The sequence below is a fragment of the Onychomys torridus genome, chromosome 6 (genome assembly GCF_903995425.1).
Source record: "Onychomys torridus chromosome 6, mOncTor1.1, whole genome shotgun sequence".
NCBI lineage: Eukaryota > Metazoa > Chordata > Mammalia > Rodentia > Cricetidae > Onychomys > Onychomys torridus.
This window is the reverse complement of record NC_050448.1, coordinates 41,239,825-41,263,448: the sequence shown is the minus strand read 5'-3', so window position 1 is coordinate 41,263,448 and position 23,624 is coordinate 41,239,825. Positions and strand designations below refer to the sequence as shown.

Sequence of the window (23,624 nt, the reverse complement as noted above, 5' to 3'; positions counted from 1 at the left end):
TGGATGTATGCTTATAAACAGAAACACAAACAGCTCATTAAGAAAGGAAAAGTGCTTCCAAGGGTGGGAGTGGGCGAGAGGGAAAGTGTTGAGCCTCCAGGGGCATGATTCTTTTGTAGGATATTCATGTAACAGCAGCTTCACCCAAGTTTGTATCTGAAGAGCTGTTCTCACCCATGATGTTGGTCACAAGAAACCAAGGTGGGGGAAGTTTCCAGTCTTCCTCTGGAAAGTAGTGTTTTTTCCATATGTTAATCTTGATGTTTTGGTCTCTAGGTCCCCATTCTCCTAACACTTTGTCACCATTTCCTAAGCCTCTTCAAAGATCTCACACTGAGCCTGGACTGACTAAAGGCTAATGTCACTACTCAAAAAAAAAAAAAAAAAAAAAAATGAGAATAACAATAGCCAGGAAGTCCCAAACTGGGTTTAGGGTGGACAACAACAATACAAAATAGCTACTTATGACAACTGGGGCCTCTGAAAATAAAAGTGTATAACTACTCAAGAATAGTTGATTCTTCTGAACCTCACAGCCAAACTCTCATAAAGGAAAGAAGTGTGGAGAGTAACAGAATGCATGGCTCCTAATTGTGGCATAATTCAAATCTTCAAGCTTTTCTTTTTCTTCTCTACTTTTAAACTCCCCAGCGGTAACGCATCCCTATCTACCCAGAGAGAGGGAGGTGGACCCTACAATTCTCGTAAACAGCTTACAGAGGCTAGAATAGTAAGGGAAAGCCTGGATCCTAGAGTCTCGCTCTGGTCCACTTAAGAACCCCCTAGGCCTCTGGCAAACCACTTAATGGCCACTTACTTGCTTAGAAAAATGGGAGGTTGAGTTAGGATAAGTCAAGTCTCTGGACAACTAAGGGGAGGGGTGGGGGGACATAACTTCAGCATACTTTAATTTTCTAACTGTTTAAAAGAGAAATCTCTCCAGACTCTTACACATTTACTCAAAGAGGAAAGAGTCTACTAGGAGGCATGTCTATGTCTATGAGTAATTAATCTCTTATCAATGAGTTTTAATCAAAAGTAGGTTAGATGATCAAAGCCTGCTTACAACAACTTCTGTAGCGTTCTCTGTTGGTAGACTTCATTGGTGCAGTATTTCACATAGGGATCAAATGTGGATGCCGTGTGTTTTTCTACAATGTCACTTATATCATCTATGAAGATGTTATTCTGATGTCTTGCTTCTAACTCTGTAAAGAATCTGGAAAAAAAAAAGGAAAAGCATTTATATTTCTTCTTTAAACTTTAGGAAACAACAATTATCCTCATAGAGGGTTTAAAAATAATAACACTACACAGTGTTTAAATAAAAGCAATCCCCCTACAAAGAAAAAGCATTGAAAATTTTGTCTGAATTTAAATCTACTTTAGACATTATTGTCTTAAGCTTTGATCTTAAAACACTGATAATCCTGGATATTTTTCTGCCTTTGGGAACATTTTAAAAATAAACAGATATTCCTATATCTTAAGAACTCTCCCAATGGAGGAGGGAAGGTCAGGCTTACAGAGTGTCTTGCCGCTTACAGAAGTAGGGCCATGCATGTTTGTAATCCCGGCACTGGGTGGTAGAGGCAGGAAAATCAAGAGTGCAAATAGAACCTAGGCTGAGTAGCAGGTTTTATGGCCAGCCTCTGAAACACAGTGAGGCCCTGTCCCCAAAAGAGACAAGAGGAGGAAATGTACACACGCAAAGCACCCAAGTGAATGCTGACAAAATGAGTCTGAAAAGAACTCAATCTCACATGCCTTTGCAAAATAAAAATGTTATCTCAAATACATTAATATGCACAGTATTTAATATGTCCACAACTAAATTAGGCTGTAATTAAGAGTAATCAGATCTTGTATATGAGACAGATGGAACAGTAATTTAGGGTTGCCTGATTTAGTCACTACACATACACTTTACACACACGAGTATAAGCACTGGTTGGACAATCATAGTTGATGGTTCCTAAGGCCACCATAAATGAACAGTTACATATATATAACCATCTGCTTGAATCACTGTTTTCAAATCTTTGTGGGTATGAACTGGGAGAGTGGAATTCAATAGTAAGAGTGTACACCAAGACATGACCATGTACTACCAAGAACAAGCACAGAAGAATCTGGGTTATATGCCAGGGGAAATTAACTCACTAAATGAAAGCTGAGTAAAAAAAAAAATCAGTGGCTGATGGGAAGCACGGAGGCAATTACAATAAATCAGAGGTATGGTAGAATAAAGAAAAATAAAGACTTGGTTTTCTTCTTTTTTTTTTTTTTTTAAAAAATTTTCTACTCACTCCACATACTATCCATAGACCCCCCTCCTCCCTCCTCCCATCCCCCAGCCCTCTTTCCCAAGCCACCCCTCATCCCCACATCCTCCAAATCAAGGTCTCCCATGGAGAGTCAGCAGAGCCCAGCACACTGAGCCTAGGCAGGTCTAAGCCCCTTCCCACTGAACAAAGGCTGTGCAAGGTGTCACACCACAGGCACCAGGTTCCAGAAGCCTGCCCACAGGCCAGGGACAGATCCCAATCCCCCTGCCTAGGTGCCCCCCAAACAGTTTGAGCCAAACAACTGTCTTCCATATCCAAAGGGCTTAGACCAGTCCCATGGGGGCACCACAGCCACCAGTCCACAGTTTTTGGGCTTCCACTAGTACGGCTGGTCATCTCTGCACATCCTCCCATCATGATATTGACCTGCAGTATCTCTCCTCTCTCTCATCAGTTGGATCCCTGGAGCTTAGCCTGGTGCCTGGCTGTGGATCTCTGTATCTGCCTCCATCTGTCACTGGACAAAGGTTCTATGATGACAACTAGATTATTTGCTAGGCTGGTCCAGGCACCCTCTGGACCACTGCCAGCAGACCAAGGTGGGGTCAACCTTGTGGTTGATTCCTGAGAGTCTCCCCAGCACCCTGCCTCTTCCTATTCCCATGATGTCGTCATCTATCATGGTATCTTCTTCCCTGCCCTCCCATTCTGTCCCTGTTCCAGCTTGACCCTCCCATTTCCCTATGTTCTCATTTCCCACTCCTCACCCTCTGCCACCCCCCACAGACACCCAGTCCACTCATGTAGATCTCATCCACTTCTCCTTCACAGGGCCATCCATGTGTCCCTCCTAGGGTCTTTCCCTGTTAGCTAGCCTTTCTGGAGTTATGGATTGCAGTCTGGCCATCCATTCCCTCACATTTAGTATCCACTTATGAGTGAGTATACACTATGTTTGTCCTTCTGAGTCTGAGTTACCTCACTCAAGATGATATTTTCTAGTTCCATCCATTTGCCTGCAAATTTCATGATATCATTGTTTTTTACTGCTGAGTAGTACTCCATTGTGTATATGTACCATATTTTCTTTATCCATTCTTCAGGTGAGAGACATCTAGGTTGTTTCCAGGTTTTTGCTATTACGAATAAGGCTAATGTGAACATAAGTGAGCATGTGTCCTTGTGATAAGATTAAGTATTCCTTGGGTATATGCCCAAGAGTGGTATAACTGGGTCTTGAGGAAGACTTATTCCAAATTTTCTGAGAAACTGCCATACTGATTTCCAGAGTGGCTGTACAAGTTTGCATTCCCACCAGCAGTGGAGGAGAGTTCCCCTTGCTCCACATCCTCTCCAACATAAGCTGTCTACAGTGTTTTTGATCTTAGCCATTCTGACAGGTGTAAGATGGTATCTCAGAGTTGTTTTGATTTGCATTTCCCGGATAATTAGGGATGTTGAGCAATTCCTTAAATGCCTTTCAGCCATTTGAGATTCTTTTGTTGAGAATTCTCTGTTAAGCTCTGTAGCCCATTTTTAGATGTGTAGGTTTTTCAGTTCTTTATATATTTTGGAGATCAGCCCTCTGTCTGATGTGGGGTTAGTCTTTTCCCATTCTGTAGGTTGTCGTTTGTTCTTACTGACCGTGTCCTTTGCTCTACAAAAGCTTCTCAGTTTCAGGAGGTCCCATTTTTTTAATTGTTGCTCTCAGTGTCTGTGCTACTGGTGCTATATTTAGGAAATGGTCTCCTGTGCCAATTTGTTCCAGACTACTTCCTACTTTCTCTTCTATCAAGTTCAATGTAACTGGATTTATGTTGAGGTCTTTGGTCCACTTGGACTTGAGTTTTGCGCATGGTGACAGATATGGATCTATTTGTGATCTTTTGCATGTTGACATCCAATTATGCTGGCACCATTTGTTGAAGATACTTTCCTTTTTCCATGGTACAGTTTTGGCTTCTTTGTCGAAAATCATATGTTCATAGGTGTGTGGATTAATGTCAGGGTCTTCAATTCGATTCCATTGGTCCACATGCCAGTTTTTATGCCAGTACCAAGCTGTTTTTATCACTATAGCTCTATAGTAGAGCTTGAGGTCAGGGATCATGATGCCTCCAGAGGTTGCTTTATTATACAGTATTCTTTTAGCTATCCTAGGTCTTTTGTTTTTCCATATAAAGTTAAGTATTGTTCTTTCCAAGTCTGTGAAATATTGTGTTGGGATTTTGATGGGGATTGCATTGAATCTGTAGATTGATTTTGGTAAGATTGCCATTTTTACTATGTTGATTCTACCTATCCATGAGCATGGGAGATTTTTCCATTTTCTGATATCTTCTTCAATTTCTTTCTTCAGAGACTTAAAGTTCTTATCATACAGGTCTTTCACTTGCTTAGTGAGAGGTACCCTAAGGTATTTTATATTATTTGTGGCTATTGTAAAGGGTGATGTTTCTCTGATTTCTTTCTCAGCCCCTTTTTCATTTGTATATATGAGAGCCAGTGATTTATTTTTAGTTAATCTTGAATCCTTTCACCTTACTGAAAGAGTTTATCAGCTGTAGGAGTTCCCTGGTAGAATTTTTGGGGTGACTTATGTATACTATCATATCGTCTACAAATAATGAAAGTTTGACTTCTTCCTTTCCAATTTGTATCCCCTTGATCTCCTTTTATTATCTTATTGCTTTAGCTAGAACTTCAAGCACTATATTGAATAAGTATGGGGAGGGTGGACAGCCTTGTCTTGTTCCTGATTTTAGTGGAATCGTTTTGATTTTCTCTCCATTTAATTTGATGTTGGCTGTTGGATTGCTATAAATTACCTTTATTATGTTTAGGTGTGTTCCTTGTATTCCTGATCTCTCTAGAACCTTTATCATGAAGGGGTGTTGGACTTTGTCAAAGGCTTTTTCAGCATCCGATGAGATGATCATGTGTTTTTTTTTTTTCTTTCAGTTTGTTTATATTGTGTATTACAGTGACAGATTTTCATATGTTGAACCATCCTTGCATCCCTGGGATGAAGCTAACTTGGTCATGGTGGATAATTTTTTTGATGTGTTCTTGGATTCAGTTAGCCAGTATTTTATTAAGTATTTTTGCAACAATGTTCATGAGGGAGATTGGTCTGTAATTCTCTTTCTTTGTTGCATCTTTGTGTAGTTTGGGTATAAGGGTAACTGTAGCCTCATAAAAAGAATTTGGTCATGTTCCTTGTTTCTGTGGTGTGGAACAATTTGAAGAGTATTTGTATTACCTCTTCTTTGAAAATCTGGTAGAATTCTGTGCTGAAATCATCTGGTCCTGGGCTATTTTTGGTCGGGAGACTTTTAATGACTGTTTGTATTTCCTTAGGGGTTATTAGTCTATTTAAATAGTTTATCTGGTCTTGATTTAACTTTGGTATGGGGTACCTATCCAGAAAATTGTCCATTTCTTTCAGATTTTCCAATTTTGTGGAGTACAGGTTTTTGAAGTATGACCTGATGATTCTCTGGATTTCCTCATTGTCTGTTGTTATGTTCCCCTTTTCAAATTTCTGATTTTGTTAATTTGGATGCTCTCTCTCTGCTTTTTGGTTAATTTGGATAATGGCTTATCCATCTTGTTGATTTTCTCAAAGAACCAACTCTTTGTTTCATTGATTCTTTGTATTGTTCTCTTTGTTTCTATTTTATTGATTTCAGCTCTCAATTTGATTATTTCCTGGTGTCTGTTTCTCCTTGGTGAGTTTGTATTTTTTGATGTTGTTGAAATCTAACTTTAAGCCATGGTGGTCTGATAAGACACAGGAGGTTATTTCAATTTTTTTTTTTTATCCATTAAGATTTGCTTTGTGACCAAGCATGTGGTCGATTTTGGAGAAGGTTCCATGGGGCATATTCTTTTGTGTTAGGGTGGAATATTCTGTAGATACCTATTAAGTCTATTTGAGTCATGTCTGTTAGTTCCCTTCTTTCTCTGTTAAGTTTCTGTCTGGCAGACCTGTCCATTGGTGAGAGTGGGATGTTGAAGACTCCCACTACTAGTGTATGGGGTTTGATGTACAATTTAAGCTTTAGTAATGTTTCTTTTACAAATGTCGATGCCCTTGTATTTGGGGCATAAATATTCAGAACTGAAACTTCATCTTGTCGGATTTTCCCTGTGATAAATATGCAATGTCTTTCCCGATCTCTTTCATCTGATTTTAGTTTGAAGTCTATTTTATTAGATATTAGGATAGCTACACCAGCTTGCTTCTTAAATCCATTTGATTGGAAAGTCTTTTCCCAGCCTTTTATTCTGAGGTGGTGTCTATCTTTCAAGTTGAGGTGTGTTTCTTGCATGCAGCAAATGGATGGATCTTGTTTTCGTATCCATTCTGTTAGCCTGTGTCTTTTTATAGGTGAATTGAGACCATTGATATTGATAGATATTAATGATCAGTTACTGTTAATTTTTGTGATCAGTCCTGTTATTTTTTGGTGGTAGTGTTGTATGTTTCCCTTCTTTGGTATTTGTTGGTATGGGACTATCTATTGCTTGTGTTTTCATGGGTGAATCTAACTTCCTTAGGTTGGATTTTTCTTCAAGTGCTTTCTGTAGGGCTGGATTTATGAAGAGATATTGTTTAAATCTGGTTTTATCATGGAATATTTTGTTTACTCCATCTATGTTGATTGAGAGTTTTGCTGGGTATAATAGTCTGGGTTGGCATCCATGGTCTCTTAGTATCTGCATAACTTCTGTCTAGGACCTTCTGGCTTTTAGAGTCTCCATTGAGAAGTCAGGTGTTATTCTTATGGATCTGCCTTTATATGTTACTTGGCCTTTTTCCTTTTCAGCTCTTAATATTTTTCTTTATCCTGTATGTTTAGTGGTCTGATTATTATTTGGCGCGGGGACTTTCTTTCAGATCCAGTCTATTTGGTGTTCTGTAACCTTCTTGTATTTTTATTGGCATTTCCTTCTGTAGGTTTGGAAAGTTTTCTTCTATGATTTTGTTGAATATATTTTCTGTGCCTTTGAGTTGATATTCTTCTGCTTCTTCTATCCCTATTATTCTTAGGTTTGGTCTTTTCATGGTGTCCCAAATTTCCTGGACATTTTGGGTCATGACTTTGTTGGCTTTAGTGTTTTCTTTGACTGATGAATCTATTTCCTCTACCATATCTTCAATGCCAGAGATCCTCTCTTCCATCTCTTGCATTCTGTTGGTTATACTTGCATCTGTAGTTCCTGTTTGTTTACTCAGATTTTCCACTTCCAGCATTACCTCAGTTTGTATCTTCTTTATTGACTCCATTTCAGTTTTGAACTCTTGAACTGTTTCCCTCACTTGTTTAATTGCTTTCTCTTGACTTTCAAGGGATTTACTGATTTCTTCCCATTTTTTGTTTGACCTTTCCTCAATTTCTTTAAGGGAATATTTCATTTCCTCTTTTAAGATCTCTAATATCTTCTTAAAGTCATTTTTATGGTAGATATCTTGTTTTTTCTGTGTTGGGATGTTCAGGTCTTGCTGATGTAGGTTCTGATAGAACCATATTGTTTTTTATGTTGTTGACTGTATTTTTGCACTGGCATCTACCTATCTCTTTCTCCATTTGTTGCAAGTGGTGTCTGTGTCTGAGGGAGCCTCTCTTGATCTGATTGATACTCTTGATCCAGTGGAGGCCTTTGGTTTAGTCGATGCTGATGGACTTTTTGTCTTAGGGAACAGCTTTTACTCCAACTGGTGCTAGTGGGCTTTCTTAGTCCAGTTGGGTGCTGGCAGGCTCTGTCTCGGAACAGCTGCAGTCTCGGAACAAACTGAATTTATTCATTCTTTCCCACAGCATGTTTTCATTCCAGTGAAGACAGCAGAGAGTTTGCTGTCCTCCATAATGGCATCTGGTCTGTAGATGAAATGAGACGGCTTGTGCTTTCTAGTTTGTCCTAAAATTAGTTGTTTTACACAACTCTAAAAGATCCTTGCCAACCTCTCAGCTGATCTTGTTTCCTCAAACTGGAAGCCTCTGAGTCCTTACCCAAATGAATCTCAGCTGAACTGCTGCTCAAAAGCCTAAAAGCTTAAAAAGCTTAAAAGAGCAAGACTTGGTTTTCATTCCTAGTTTTGTGTTTTTTTTTTAAATGGCCCTTAAAACCCTTGGGATCTCCACACCAATATACTTTCATACGTGGAGGAGGCACTTGGAGGTTGGGGAAGCTTAGGTAGGTTCAGGATGCAGGCTGACAACTAGAAAAACCAAGCCACCTCTATAGAGTTGGGATTCTTAGGCCCTCTCTCCTCACCTCCAAGGAAGGAAGGAAGCTAGCTGAACTTCAGGTTCATTTACCAAGGGCCTATGGTCTAGAATGCCTATACAATAACATCTTTACAAACACCCTTAAACAACAGGCTTCAGAGAGGTCCAGAGGCACTGCAGGGTGAGCGGCATGCCAGAAGAGGGTATGGAGTGTCACCTGCCCCATCTCCTGCACGAAGGGCTCCCTGAAGTCCTTTCCTTCTTAATGAGCTAGTAATGATAAGAAAAATGCCTTCCTGCATTCTGCGGGCTACTCTAGCAAACCAGCCACCAAGAAAGGTGTTCTAAGGGAAGCTCCATCTCAGCCCCTGGCACCCATATACCCAAAGAGTCTGGAATGTTCTGGTAGAAGCTCCATCTCAACTACCCTCCCCCATCTCTCTTTCTCCAAACCCTGCCCTGTCTCAGAAAGCCAACCAAATACCATTCCTTCTCCAGAGATGCTCACGACCATTCCCACAGGGTATTTAAATTGCACCCCAGAAAACAGACATGTGGTTTTTCGGTCTCCCTTTCCCATCTCCTTTCTCGGGGCTGGAAAATCACCCACGAGCGTTTTACCCATTAAACTTGGTCTTTTTCTTAATTCGGTTTGATTTGGTCTGATTTGGATTGCTGTGTCGGTAGAGAGGCTCATGGGGTGCAGAAACTTTTCAAAAGGTGGGGGTTTGAAGAAACCCCTGACTTTGCAGCCAAGTAGGACAGAGGTAGTGATAACTGAAGGTGGGGTGACTGACTACAAGATAAGCCAAGGTGAGGAGGAGGCATGAGCTTCTCTGTCACCCCTGAAAACAGGACATGACAGTGGAGGTCAAGGAGAGAGAGAGAGAACTACGTGGCTACAGTCTCTTATTCAGGAAGTGGGGAGTTTAGGGGGCTGAAGTGCAAGCCACAGAATAAGTAAGCAGACAGAGAAGCCTGCAGAGCAGATGGGAGTTACACTACAAAGGTTTGGCTGTGTGTGACCCCAGATGTACTAGCGAACAGAACCAGTAAGTCATCTATCACAGACAGAAGTGGGACAGAGAGCAATGACAAGACAGAAGACCAGTAGGCCAGGAAGGTGGACTAGAGATGATCCAGAGGGGGAACACAGATTGGGCAATGACATGGGGGTAAAACGAACAGAACTGAGAAACTCAAGGAAGATGTGAGGGTTTCCAGGAAAGGGTTCCACATGCAGAGCAGGTGGCTCATTAAACTCTGAATAGAGACAGAGGCCTTAGGAGGAAGGAGAAGCAGTAAGGAAGCTATTCATTCCGCCTGGGTGATGTCTAGTGGACCCTTGAAAACACACATCTGTGAGAAATCAGAGGCAATGGAATTCTAGGCACAGCAGGGCAAGGACCCATTCATTTTTAGCTGATTTCATATAAATGCAAATAGGCATACTTTATTTTAATCCAACTGTTTTAAGAAAATATTCAAAGAAAACTGATAAAAGAAGCTACTATAAGTAATCACCATGTAAATCCAGGATATAAATATCTAACAGGTGAAGCTCCTTCATAGCTTCTTGCCTTTTGCAATTGTAAACAGCCTAGAGAACGCAACTCTGAAGCAAAAAACAAGTACTTTCCCTAATGTAAAAAAAAAAAAAAATCCTTTATTATTTCAAAAAGTTCGCCAAAATACAGGATTAAAAACAAGGTACTAATGAAATACCTGTTAATGCGGCTTACTTTAATACAATATAATCCAAGGTATATACCCTTTATTTTGGTATTAGCATAATAGGGACATAATTCAAGGCTTTGAACATTAAAAGATGTGTTGGTTATTTGGAAAATTTACATACTTTGCTAATCAAGCTAAACTGCAAGAAGACCAATATATTTCTAAAGAAGGGGCTGTCGTCTCAGTAGCCAGGAAGGCTGGTGATTCAAATCAAATATGGAGCCAAAGGAAAAGCGCTGAGGTTCTGAATGAAGCTGGACTAGGTTTAAGAAGCAGCCTGGCAGACAGCTCTGAAATGGAAATTCGGACTTTGGCTCTATGAGGTTTCTTCCCACTGCAACAATAACATATTCTTCCCTCTTTACAAGCACCACCAGCCAGACTGTTTTACAACTAACAGAGCTGCAGAACAGCCACCCCCACCACCAAAACAGCACTCCCTGACAGTCTACTCCATGAAAGACATCAGGGGGTCAAAGGGATCTCCTCTGAACACCGCCCTCACCAGAAACCCTAGGTGGCCGGCCCATGTGGCTGTTAGCAAGTCATCTCCAGAGCTCTTCATTCTTGTCGATTCCTCCAGTGCTTCCAGAGACTGCAGCCTTTTCAGGAGAGTTCCCTGGCCTTTCAGTGGGTAGGAGTTCCAAAGGACTCAACTAAAGAATCTGTTTTGAAGAAAGCCTGGTGTGTATGTAACCTGTCGCTTGACATTTCCCAGAACTAAGGGAGCTAGATAGTCTTCAGTCTTCCTAGGTTGTGTTCTTATAGATGGCACTACCCTTCTGAGGAGGGAACAAATTCAAGGGCAAAACAGTAGTTCCTTGGATGTACAGTGCCTGCAAGCTTTAGCTCCCTTTGCCCTGGGAGAATAGGTAGAATAGCACCCTAAGTGTGACGTAGCAATGGCCTGCAATCCATTCCTGAACAATAGACTTCTTGATACCGTGAACTTTGCAGGTAAATGGATGGAACTGAAAATTATTACACCAAGTGAGGTAACCCAAACCCCGAAAAACAAACACCATATGTCTTATTTGTGGACCTGACCTTAGCTCCAAAACTCTATATTTGAGTATATAAATGAAATATCCAAAGAAGTCAGGAAAATAGAAAGGGAATGTGGTAGGGGCTGCGGAAAATGGTGAGGAGAGAGAGCTCTAGAAAGGGGAAGAGTAGGAGACAGTCCCTATGAACATGAATGAGGGAATAGGAAAATAGAGGGCTGTAGTTTGGGAGGAAGGGGAAAAGGTAATACAAGGAAAAGGAGATAAATAGCACTAATGATGTTTGAAAGAGCCATAGGGCTACATATTGTTTTGTAAGCCTAATTTTAAAATGTGTGTGTGTGTGAGTATTTTTATGGAGCTATGTCACATGGAATAACACAGTCATGCAAAAACCTATGCCAGATTTGAAAAACTTCCCCACCTTTCCAGTTGTTGGTTGAAGGAATACATGCTCTCTCCCAAAGCAACATGGCTTATAGGCACTACCCTTGGTTGCCTCCCAGAACTTGTAGTTAAAGACACTGTGCTGAAGATACCACACACACTGGACACAGAACTTGAAGGAATCAAGCTGGAACTGATCAGGAAGCCATCTTAAAAGGGACGAGTTCTCAGAGAATTTGACGGTCTATGCCAGCTGCCAAGGGAAAGGAGCAATGAGAGGTCCTCGGTGGTGTAGCAGTGGCACTTGTACACTGGACCTCAGGCCTGCTCAATAGCAGGGAATTCATGTCTGGTATTGTAAACCTAGCCAGCGACCCATGGCTGGAGAGACCATCGATATGAGAAGAAAACCTACCACTGCCACTTGCCGAAAACCAATATAATTTCTTACTGCGTTCTAAATACCTGTACAGACAGATGGGCGTAGCTTTCACCCCTCATCCAAAAAGCTTCTTTCTATAACTAATAAAGACTATCAAATAAATCTATAATTGGTCAAAATGCAGACAGTAAGTGACTTTGGATACTCAACCCCAACTACTACATCCCCAATGCAACTCTTACACCCAAGGCTCAGGGAAAATTGAGAAAGAGGATCCAAAAGCCTAGGGAGCCTGTTGCTAGGCAGTCTTCCCTAGGGATGACAGGGAAGACATGCCCATAAAATCTCAACCAATATGGCTTCTTGAACAAAACCAGAATACTAACCCCAGTTGACGTGCCCACATGGACAGAAATTTCCCATGTGGCCCATCCCTATATGAGCTAAAGATGGTCAATGGCTGCTGAGAGTAGGAAGATTAGTTTCCTCCAATGATGTACACCCACATAGGTGATGCCCAATCCAAAGTGACTAATCCTGGACACAATGATAAATGAAGATGTGAGTACTTTTGTCACACACACACACACACACACACACACACACACACACACGAACAATTAGAGACCATAAATGAGGGAGGATACAAGAGAAGTTGGGGAGAGAGCGAGAGTAATTATATATATATATATATATATATATATATATATATATATATATATATATATATATCATATACAGAGTTTAAAAAAAAAAAAGAAAGTCACCTGGTGATGAAGCTGGCATAGCAGATGGCAGCCCTGGGAAAGACTGCACAGTAAGGCCAGCCATCTACAGAAGAAATTAAAACACGTAACACAGACAGACCTAAAGTTTGCTTTTCAGAATATCCTCTAGTGTCTAGCACAGGGCAGCAGGCTTTGGTGATGTCAGGGAACAAACCCCTCAGTGCTTCACGCTTCCCATGTTGTCTCCATGTCATTCAGTCCTCATGCTTGCTTCACAAGACAGCTACCTGACCCAGTTTAAAGATAAGAAAGCCAAGACTAATAGAGCACAGGTAAAAAAAGTCTAAGCACCTGATCTTGAGTTTGAACCCAGACACAAGAGGCCTTCTGCATCCACAGCCTGTGGTCACACCAGTAATCTGCTGCCTCCACTCTCCTGTGAAGGCTCATCTCACCTACCTGACAGTCCTGGCCAGCCCACAACACATACATCCAGGAAGAAGAACAGCTGGGACTGAGAAGTGTTACCTTCCAAGGACAGCTGTTGACTAAGGGTGTTATGCAATCAAAGACTGCAAAAGCCTTTCCAGGAGACCTAAGCCATGGACGTTTAAGAAGACAACACCATGCTCGCTAGGCTCAGCCTCCAGGAGTGGACTGCAGCCAACAATGGGAGACAGACCTGGGCCAGAAAGTATGAGTGCTGGCCCACAGTGTCCTGTGGAGTTGCCTAGGAACCATTCCTCCCCCACCCCCCTGTCCTCTGCAGCCCTTCCCTTTGCCCAGTGCAACCCTACGCATATCTCAGACTACATTCCGTATGCTATAGGAAGCCTTCTCCAACTCAGCTGAGTTGCCTACGCTCCTTGTCTTGGGACTTTATTAGACAGTCTTCGACTATTCTTCACTCTTCCTACTGTTACCACAGCTAAACATTTTAACATCTCTATTTACTTCTGTATGATTCAAGTCAAAGGGGGAAGTGTTGTTTTGCTGTGTTCACTGTTATATACACAAGACCTGCAGTTAGGTAATTGGAGACAGTCAGTGTTTGACAAGTATATAAATGGAGAATAAATATAATTTATTGTTTTAAATCGGACATTATTATAAAGATGAAATCTACTTATTTTTTGCTCTGTTGTTATTTTACTAAGAATGTGCTAAGCAAAAAATACAAAGTTCTCTTTCTCGTTTTTCTCACTAGTAAATCAAGTCAGCATATATTTATCGACCGTGGCAAGTTGGGCTGTCCGAACTACCTAGATGTAGTTATGTTCACCGCTAAAGATGCAAACTAGATATAGTTCTGCCCACCACCGAAGACTCCCAGCAGGAGCTTTTACGGTCATATCAAACTGAGCCACAGTGAAACCCAGTGCAGCCAAAGTTTCTTCAGTGCCAGCTGTACTTTCTGAATAACCTGCCCAACCAGCCCTTCCTCAGCAGTCTAGGAAGGGTGCCAGCAAGGCTGAGCAGTCCAACTCTGGAAGAACAGCAAGTGGAGCTCTGGCAATCATCAGCCCTGTCTTGTGTCCTTGGAATGGCATCCTTTAAAGGACTTTTCCTTCTTACACATCCTTCTGCCTAAAGCAAACCTAGTCACTCCTGGCCTTCTTCACATCACTGAACTGTCTGTCAATCTAAGCTGTCTGTCACTTTCATCTGGTGACAGTGGCTCATCAGACAGGATCACAGTCAGTCAGGATGAAAACACAGAACACACCAGACAGGTTCCACATACTTAAGTTGCTGTTATATAATAAAGTATCTTCTCTAAACAGAAAATGTTTCAACACCTATGTGTTCCTCAATACTCTAACAGCACCACTGAAGCACTCTGTACTCCATCAAAATGAATTTAAATTCTTCTATGGATAACTGGTGTGTGTGTGTGTGTGTGTGTGTGTGTGTGTGTGTGTCTGTGTGTTTTAAATATCCTTGGGTATATATGGTTCCAATGGTAAGTATCAATTTGTTTTAACACACCAGATTGAGGACAGCAAACATGGCAAGAATTGCCACCACCAACCCACAACAGCCATCATTAAGTATTGAGGGACTCTGCCCAGGTAGACAACCTACACTCTAGGCAACCATTCTCAGTCAATCCAAATCAAAGACAAACATCATATTCACCACCAGACTAAAGCTGAGAAAGAAATGTGTTGGGCCTACAAAAATATGGGGCTGCTGTTAGTATTTAAGCGGCGCTAGGAACACGTCCCGAACACGACAAGACCACAGAAGAGTTTTATTAAAGAGGACAGAGGTGACAGGCCTGCGTGAAACACACGTGAGTGAGGAGATAAAGGGGAGAGAGAGACTGAGAGACTCATGCAAGATGGCACCGGCTTTTTAAAGGTTGGGCCGTGAATGCGTACAGGAACTCCTGTGGGTACTCCACGCATGCATAGATTACATGGCTGTGCACGCGCTTTACGCAACCACGTAAGGCCACAGAGTCCCGGTCCCGCGAGATGTCTGGCCCGGAGATGGCTATTCTGAACTGGAAATAGTTAGGCGGTCCGCCGGGAAAGCCCAACCGTGTGGACATGTAATTCTCTATCAGCTGCCACATTTCAATCAGAATATCATATATTCTGATCTGGAAAAGATCCAAAGAGGTTTTCCCTCACTAGAGACAGACATAGACACACACATACACACTCACTCCCCCCCCACCCCCGTGCTTGAGTGTGTGTGTGAGTGTGTGTGTTTCTATCTTCTTACATTCTATTTCTGCTTTTTATTTTGAATCTAGACTGATAATAAAACAATAAAGCTGAAACTTAAATTCGTTTAGAATAAGAAAATGTTCTCAAAAAAACAAAAACAAAAACAACTTGTTCCAGTAGTCTGCATTCTAATTTTATTTTGTTTATTTAATATGTGTATAGGTAAGCATGTGTTGCATTTGTATAGTGTATTTGTGTGAATGCACCTACAAAGGTCTTCATTGGGTAGCTTTATCATTCTCCACTGTATTTTTGAGACAGCATCTCTTGTTGAACCTGGAGCTCACCCAGTGGGTAGACTGGGCTAGCCTGCAAGTCCTAGGAACCTTCAGTCTCCACCTCTCAGCTCTCGTATTATGGGTGCATATTTCCAATACCACCACTCCCAGCATTTTACATAAGTGCTAGGTATCTGCACTCAGGTCCTCATGTTTGAGGACTGAGTCATTTCCCAGCTGAGCCTTCCCATTTCAATAGCTACTGCTTCCTCCTTTAAAATCTCTGTGCTAATGTTTGCTAGGAATTCTTTTTTTCCCTTTAGTTTATTTAAATTTATGTACACACATAGGTATGAGGGTATGTACACACACAGTATGAGGTTGGTAGACAGAGTGTTAGATTCCCTGGAGCTGGACTCACAATGGTTATGAGCTGCCTGATGTAGGTACTGGGAGTCTAACTAGGGTCCCCTGGAAAAAATGGCAAGTGCTTTTAACTACCACACCACCTTCCAGCCCCCTGGGAATTCTGATAATTTAGTTAAAACTTTTAAGATCTGTCTGAATTGTGTGACTGCATCACAGAGGTCTATATTATGCTCCACTGTAGCAAGAAAACAGAAGACTGAGGTAAAAAGAAGCAAACCAAGAATGTTTCCCAGGTACAGATCAAAGGGCTTCTTACCATTACATTACACAGAGCAAAGCTTAGGTTTAAATTCAAGTCCATACAGAAAAGTACACTTTGCAATTCTCCTTCCCCCTGCCAAGTCCACAGAAAGGTGTGACTCAGGGCTGGAAGAGGAGGGGTGAAGACAATAAAATCCAGGTGTCCCAGGAAGCTCCCTAAAACTCAAACTTAGTTCATACATTCAGGGATGACTTATATTCTAACAGGAATATATACACAGGACCATACAAATATAACAACATTTAAAGTCCTTGAAACTTAATGCCATTAAGTTTTTACTCAAAAGTAAGAATTCAAAGTACTTGTCATCTGAAACTTCTTTAGAAAAAGCAGACACAAAAATGCTGGTTCCCATGGTAACTTTTGTACACACTTGTACCTAGTGTTCTGTGGTACTCAGTCCACTCATTCATATTCTAATTTCTTCTGGAAAACAGGATCAACTGTGGGGAGGGCACAAAGCACATGGTAACACTCTTATTAAAACGTCCTTAGCAGAGATGGAAGCCTGGGTGGCTCTGGGTGGTTAGGAAGTTGTTCTTTCTGATTTTGCTCATTAATATCTATTAATGAGCTCATTAATAACCATAATTAAAGCTTTGCTCCTACAGGTGTATATGACAATGAAGATTTAGACCAACCACGCCTGGCTCAGGCAAGGTCGAGGACCTAAGAAGAAATGAACGCTCAGAGAACACGCTAAATGAGTTAAACTAGCACTTTCTTCCTCTTTATCCCTTTGCTGCTTTCCAAAGAGAGCAATTACATCCAGCAACACCAAGCAATCACCCATCAGGCACAGCATAACTGCTTTAGTAAAATATGAGGGTCCTGAGGCTGGGGTGGCATAGAGTGAAGAAGTGCTGAAAGGCTCTGTCTCTGTAGCCAGGCCAGCCTTCTAAACTGTCCTTATCTCCCTACACAGCATCTGCTATGAAGAGCGAGGCACTTCCCAAAGACTTCTACCAACTCCTTCCTGGTAAAATTCCTCAAAAAAACCCAAACCTAGAAAAGGCTTATGACTTTAGAAGGGCTGTCTCCTTTTAGTGGGTGATGGCTACATAAACAGTAATGTGACCTTTTTGCCTTGGCTGCCTAGAAGGACACTGCTGTGTTTAATCCTCACTCAAGGCAACTCCCTGGGGAGAGGTGGCTTGGCATGTAGGCTGTCTGGATCCCTGCTGTGTTTTCCACTTCCCACTTTAACAGACTTATTGTATACACGTCAGGGACTATAAGTTGCCTGAAGCTGTTCATGGGTACAATTGGGGTATAAATTAAAGGCAAACTAGGCAAATGAAGATTGTTGTTTGCTGCCTGGAAACACTGCTAACAGACTGGAACAAAGAAATAAAACAAAAAAAGGCCCCTCATGCCAGTGGCTTCTTTGCTACTATGCGTTGGTCATTCTAGGATAAAAATCAGCATAGGAAAGAACACACTCTCTCTGAGCACTACATCCATATCCTTGGGAGGGTGTGTATACAGTATTTTAAATCACAATTTAATCAACAGGTACAAAATAACATGTAAAATCAGCTCCAAGTCTAGTTCATTGATGTTTTCACGCTTTACTCACAAACCTATCTTGCTAAAGAGCCAAGACTTTAAACATTGGTGCTCAGGCTCCTAAGTTATAAACATGAAGGAAAAATAATATACTGTCCACAAAAGGGAAACAGAATTCCCAGTCTTCCCTGCATTTCAGACCAGCTCCCGTTTAAGAGGCAGTTAGCTCCTGTTAGCCCATTCCACACAGCCAGTCCTCTCCTTCAACGCTCATCAAAGACTTTAACAATGCTCCTTTTTAGATGTCTACTATGGTAGGCTAGTGAAGCACCACAAAAATGGGATTTGTGGCGAAGGCAAGTTCTTGCCCCAACTGAGGAAAAACAATAAATTTCCATTTTTTTTATTAAAGCACAATAAGCAACCGAGTGCAGAAATCAGAGTCAACAGCCTCTAGGTCTGGCACAGCCATCAGCTCTCAGAAGTCAACTGGCAATCCAGACAGGAAAGAAACAAATCAGGAAGAAAAGACCCAGTAACCCAGCAGAGCCTGCTGGAAAGGAGGGGGAAGAGGCAGTGACTACTGAACATACAAGCCACCAGCTCAAAACCCATTCTACCTCTCCTCCCAGCCATCACGCTTTCCTTCCCCTTGGGTGCTGATACCCAGAACCTCTTACTGTGGGAGTGTACTGAACAGGATGACTACAAGTGAAGAGCTTCTAGGGAAGGCCAGTGCTACAGTTGACCCATTGCTTACAATACAGCAAGGCTAATTACTTACCCTGTCTTGAGTGCAGGCCCTTAAAGCCAAACCACATGGCTCAAATCCCAGTCCCTTTTATGACATATGAAACCCTAGCAACTTATTCAATGTCTCAGTGTCCCTAGTTCCCCATTTTTAAAATGGAATGATCATGATTTGACCTCATGTGGTTCTCAGGATTAAACACTATCAGGTAAGTATAATATACTACCTCCTCTCAGACGAACTCACATGTCTTACAGATGATGCCTGCCAACTCTCTTCCCTTCCTGGCCCACTTGGTTCAAGTATGGCAAGACTCGTCTCTCTATTTCTAGAAATTAAATTGGGGCAGAAAGAAGTGTTAGAATCCTGCCATCCACTAGATCCATGCTTCATTACAGCTTTACACTTTCTCAGCAACTTTTAAAAACATGACAGGTACTTATCAATGATAAAACTAGAAAAGGACCTAGCACAGACTTTTTCAGGTCCTATTATGTAGGCTCTCCACTGTAAGTTATAGATGGGGAAACAAAGGACCATGGAAAACCAACTCTTCTCTGAGCCGAGAAGAAGGGATCACTTCCTAGAAATGATTATGGTTCCTGGTCTTGGACCCGAAGCATAGTGAGGAAGAAGTCATGTGACAATGGAGAGGTCTCCGAGAGATGATGTACTCTCTCTCTCTCATATTTGGCAAGGACAAAAAAAAGCTACATTTATTCTTAACTCTTCTCGTTTATGGTTGGGTATGTAATTGCCCCTGACAACGTCCATGTCTGTGGAGTGTGTTATTTTCACTCTGCAGAAATAATTCTGAATATTGAAATGGGAAAAATCATCTTGGGTAACCCAGTTTGTCCCATGGAGTCACCAAAGTCCTCGTAAGAGGCAGGCAGGAAGGTCAGCAAGGGGGAGAAGGAGTGAGGGAGGAGAAGATGCTATTGCTGGTTCAGAGGAAGAAGAACAAGTCATAAGCCATGGAAGGCAAATGGCCCCTAGAATATGGAAAAGAAAGGACAGGGGTTCTCCCCAGAGCCTCCTGAAGAAGCCATCTTTATTTAGTAACCATGAAACTGACTTACACATCTAACCTTCAGAACTATAAGGGAATAAATCTCAATGTGGTTTTAGATCATGAGCTTGTGGTAACTGTTACAGCAGCAGTAGCAGATGAATTTAACTCATCTGGAATTCTTTCTTTTACCATCACCTCCATTCCCTCACCAGCACCTAATACCTAATGTCTGCATTGGTGTCCCTTGGTTCCCAAGGGCTTGGTTCGTCAATCCCTTGGTTACTTTGAGCTTGGTTACTGTACCCCTTTGCTACTGTGGGCTTGGCTACTGTACCCCTTGGCTACTGTGGGCTTGGTTACTGTGCCTCTTGGTTACTGTACCCCTCAGTTACTGCACCCTTTGGCTACTTTAAAGATTGTACTGGGTCCTGGAATTTTTCCTTCGTTTTTATTTTTTTGCCCATTGTGATTAAGAATCCATACTCCTACAGCCATGTTACTTCTCCATAATTAACAGAGACAAGGGCTATGAACCAAGGCCTCTGAAACTAGGAGCCAAAATAATCCTTCCACCCTAAAGGTGTTTAATTATGTAAAGATGTGTTACACTTGTCTGCTGCATTTGTTTAATTATGTAAAGGTGTGTTACATTTGTTTGTGCTGCATGTGTTTAATTAATTATGTAAAGATGTGTTGCTGTTTCACCTTGCTTGCCTAAGGCACCTGACTGGTCTAATAAAAAGCTGAATGGTCAATAGCTATGCAGAGGAGGGATAGGTGGGGCTGGTGGGCAGCAAGAAGTAGGAGGAGAAATCTAGGCTTGAGAGGGAGAAGAAAGAACAAGGGTGAAAGAGAGGGAGATGCCTGGGGCCAGCCAGCCAGGCAGCTCCCAGCCAGCCAGACACACAATAGGGCAAACAGAATGAAAGAAAGGTAAAAAGCCCCAGACAAAATGTAGACGAAGAGAAACAGGTTAATTTAAGTTATAAGAGCTAGTGGGACAAGCATAAGATAGGGCCGAGCATTCATAACAAATAGTTAAGTCTCTGTGTCGTGATTTGGGAGCTGGTTGGTGGCCCAAAAGAAAGTCTGTTAGAAAAGTCTGACTCACTCATTCAGGGACTATTTACTGAACACTTTCTACATACCAGACTCCATTAGATGCATTCAATAGTATAAGACAGTTCTGAAATACTTCCCACCTGTATAGGAGGCGAGCTCTTTCTCTCATACTTCCTCAGAGCCCTGCTACAGGTACCAATGCGACGGTGGAGCCTAAGGCTTTCTATGTTCTATGACAGACACTAAAGGAAGCATACTACACCAAGTGACCGCCAAGAAGGATGCAGGAGGAAGGAGATGGGAGAGGTGACAGAGTGGCATAAGTGAAGACACAGACACACATGTGCCTAGGAATGTGATGGTGGGCGTCAGGGTTTGCTAGTGGTCTCCAGCACAACAACTTTTAACCTTGCATGCCACATCTGTCGCATCAGCAAAAACATACAATTATTGTAGGAGTTCCTAAAACATATGGCTTTTGAAACATTTGAAAAGAAATTTAGAAGTCTATAACATGAAGAAATGTATGGACCTCTGTCTTGAATAATGAAACACCTAACACAGAAGGGTATGCAAACCTGGTAAGTAACTAGAAGATAATTTATCATTGCAGCCTGGGCCTAGACTGTACGCAAGTGTGCTGCCATGAGAAGCAACATGTAAAGACACCGGTAAGCCACAAACCACGTGGCAAAGTATAGATTAATAGAAATGAGCTAAATATAAGAGTAAGAGCTAGATAATGGTAGGTAGGCCTGAGCTAATGGCCAAGCAGTTTAAATAATATGAATGTCTGTGTGTTTATTTTATAAATGGGTTGTCGGACTAACAGGGCTTGGTGGGGGCTGGAGAGAAGCTCTCCAACTACACAAGTGTTGTACTAAACAACTTCAGCTCCTTTCTAAAGTAACAGGACCATCAAACTTTCTGATGTTTTTACTACGATAACCCTCTTAGCAGCAGGATGAAGGGCAGGATGCTGGGCTGGGCAAGGCTGAGCCAAAGTGCAAAGGAGAAGCCACGGAGACCAGTCACCAGCATCCGTGTGGTGCACACTAAAAGGAAGAGGGAGCACTTCAAAATATTAGTTTCCACAAGCCCAAGGAATTCCACTCTGAGGAATGGACCCAAGAGACATGAAAACCTGAAACACAAAAACTTACACACAAATGTTCACAGCAGCGAATTTACAGGAGCAGAAGGAGAAACAGCCCAATACCCAGGAGCTTTTGAATGGGTAAGTAAAATATGGCATATTTGTCAGCAGTAAAAATGAAGGACTGGTCTGTGCACATCATGGCTAACTTTGAAAAGATTGTGTTAGTAGATGAAGCTAATTATAGAGTCACAACTGTATGGCTTCGCTCACATGAAATACCCCAACAGAAAAGAAGGCAGAAGCTGCCTAGAGCTTGAGAAGTTTGGGGCAAGTGGAGAATGCATGTTAAGGAGCCCAGGATTCATTTCTGAGAAATGATAAAAGTTATTGTGACGGTTGTGCAATCTGTGACTACAGCAGAAAAACTGTGAGTTATGTAACTGAAGTGGGATATTTGTATAGTACGTCAATTACTCTCTCAACAGAGCAAGCGCTTCAGTAAAGGGACCAGGAAATGCAGAGGGACAAGAGCTGAAGTCAGCTAATTCTGTTCATATACAGAGGTCTCCTTTCTGCTGCCCAGAAAGGCAAATGTAGTGTGTTTCATCTCCTTGCGACTGACTCTAACGAAGTCCCACGACAAGCAATAAAGAAGAGCTGTTCTGCTTGAGGCAGGGTCAGGAGGCCCAAACCCAGTTGTTTGCCTTCTCTGACACCCAGGCTGGCAGACGTGAAAGTGCCTTTAGGCTCATGGGATGCCATCTGAAGCCATTCCCCACAGCCACAATGCTGAGATATGTGGGAATGTCAAGCATGTTTGTAGGGAAGTCAGCCAAAAGCCCTGTCACACCCAAGAACTGGAGACTGTATGTCCTTATGGAAGCCAGGCTCATTCCAGCAAGCACAGCCCTTCAACCTAAGACACAGCCTTCAGCTTCCAGCTCAACCACCTTCCTGACACCAGCGTCAGGAGAACCAGTGGCATTTATAGACAGTTGGGGAAGTTTGTTTCTATGCCTTCTCATAGGCTTTCTCAGAGCTTCAGTGGATGCAACAGTCTAAAAATGTTAAAATGTTCATAAAATCTTTTTCATATCCCAGTCTTATGAAGTATTTAAGCATAACCAAGGCCCTGGTAAACTTTAACTTTCTTCAACAATGGTGAGTTTTTGAATTGCACATAGCTTACCTCCTCCCTTAGAGATATGTCTATAGGATGGATACTCTTACATACGTATTTCCTGCTTCCTGACCTCATTTTATAAGTTATAAAAACTGAATGTTGCCTTTGTTTGAACACACACACACACACACACACACACACACACACACACACACATATATATAACCCTTTCATTCTCTTACTTCTCGTTAAACCCTGCTCCCAAAGCACACAGATTCTCTAACAGGCTCTTTGCGCTAAGCCCAATCCCCCATTCTGCTCTGACCCACTTTCCAAGTCCCACTGAAACCTTGCCTTCTAAAACCTTCTCTGTAGTCATCACCTTTCACCTTTGAAGAACGGGATGACCCAGGTTTCCAAATCAAATTCCTAACTACCAGTTTCTAACCACAACCCACCCAGTGAGGCCTGTGGACACAAACCTTATCTGGCTTCCTTCCTACTCAGCCCTCTTATCCACTTTATTTAGGTCAGTCTAAATGCCTGGACCTATCTAAATCATCATGGACTCTTATCTTCATAAGGATGCTAAGGAGGGCCTTAGCAGGAAATGATACAGCCATGGTGGGTGTATCGTTCACAAAGATACAAAGTGT

General features: G+C 41.9%; 1 protein-coding gene across 1 annotated transcript in view; it reads right to left on the bottom strand.

Moving 5' to 3' along the window:
- Window positions 1–23,624, bottom strand: part of Arhgef26 (Rho guanine nucleotide exchange factor 26) — a 114,331-nt gene that overhangs the window by 43,418 nt on the left and 47,289 nt on the right. The window contains exon 6 of the mRNA XM_036190071.1: window positions 1,067–1,219. Coding sequence (XP_036045964.1) covers window positions 1,067–1,219 — 153 coding nt within the window. The remainder of the gene's footprint in view (window positions 1–1,066; window positions 1,220–23,624) is intronic.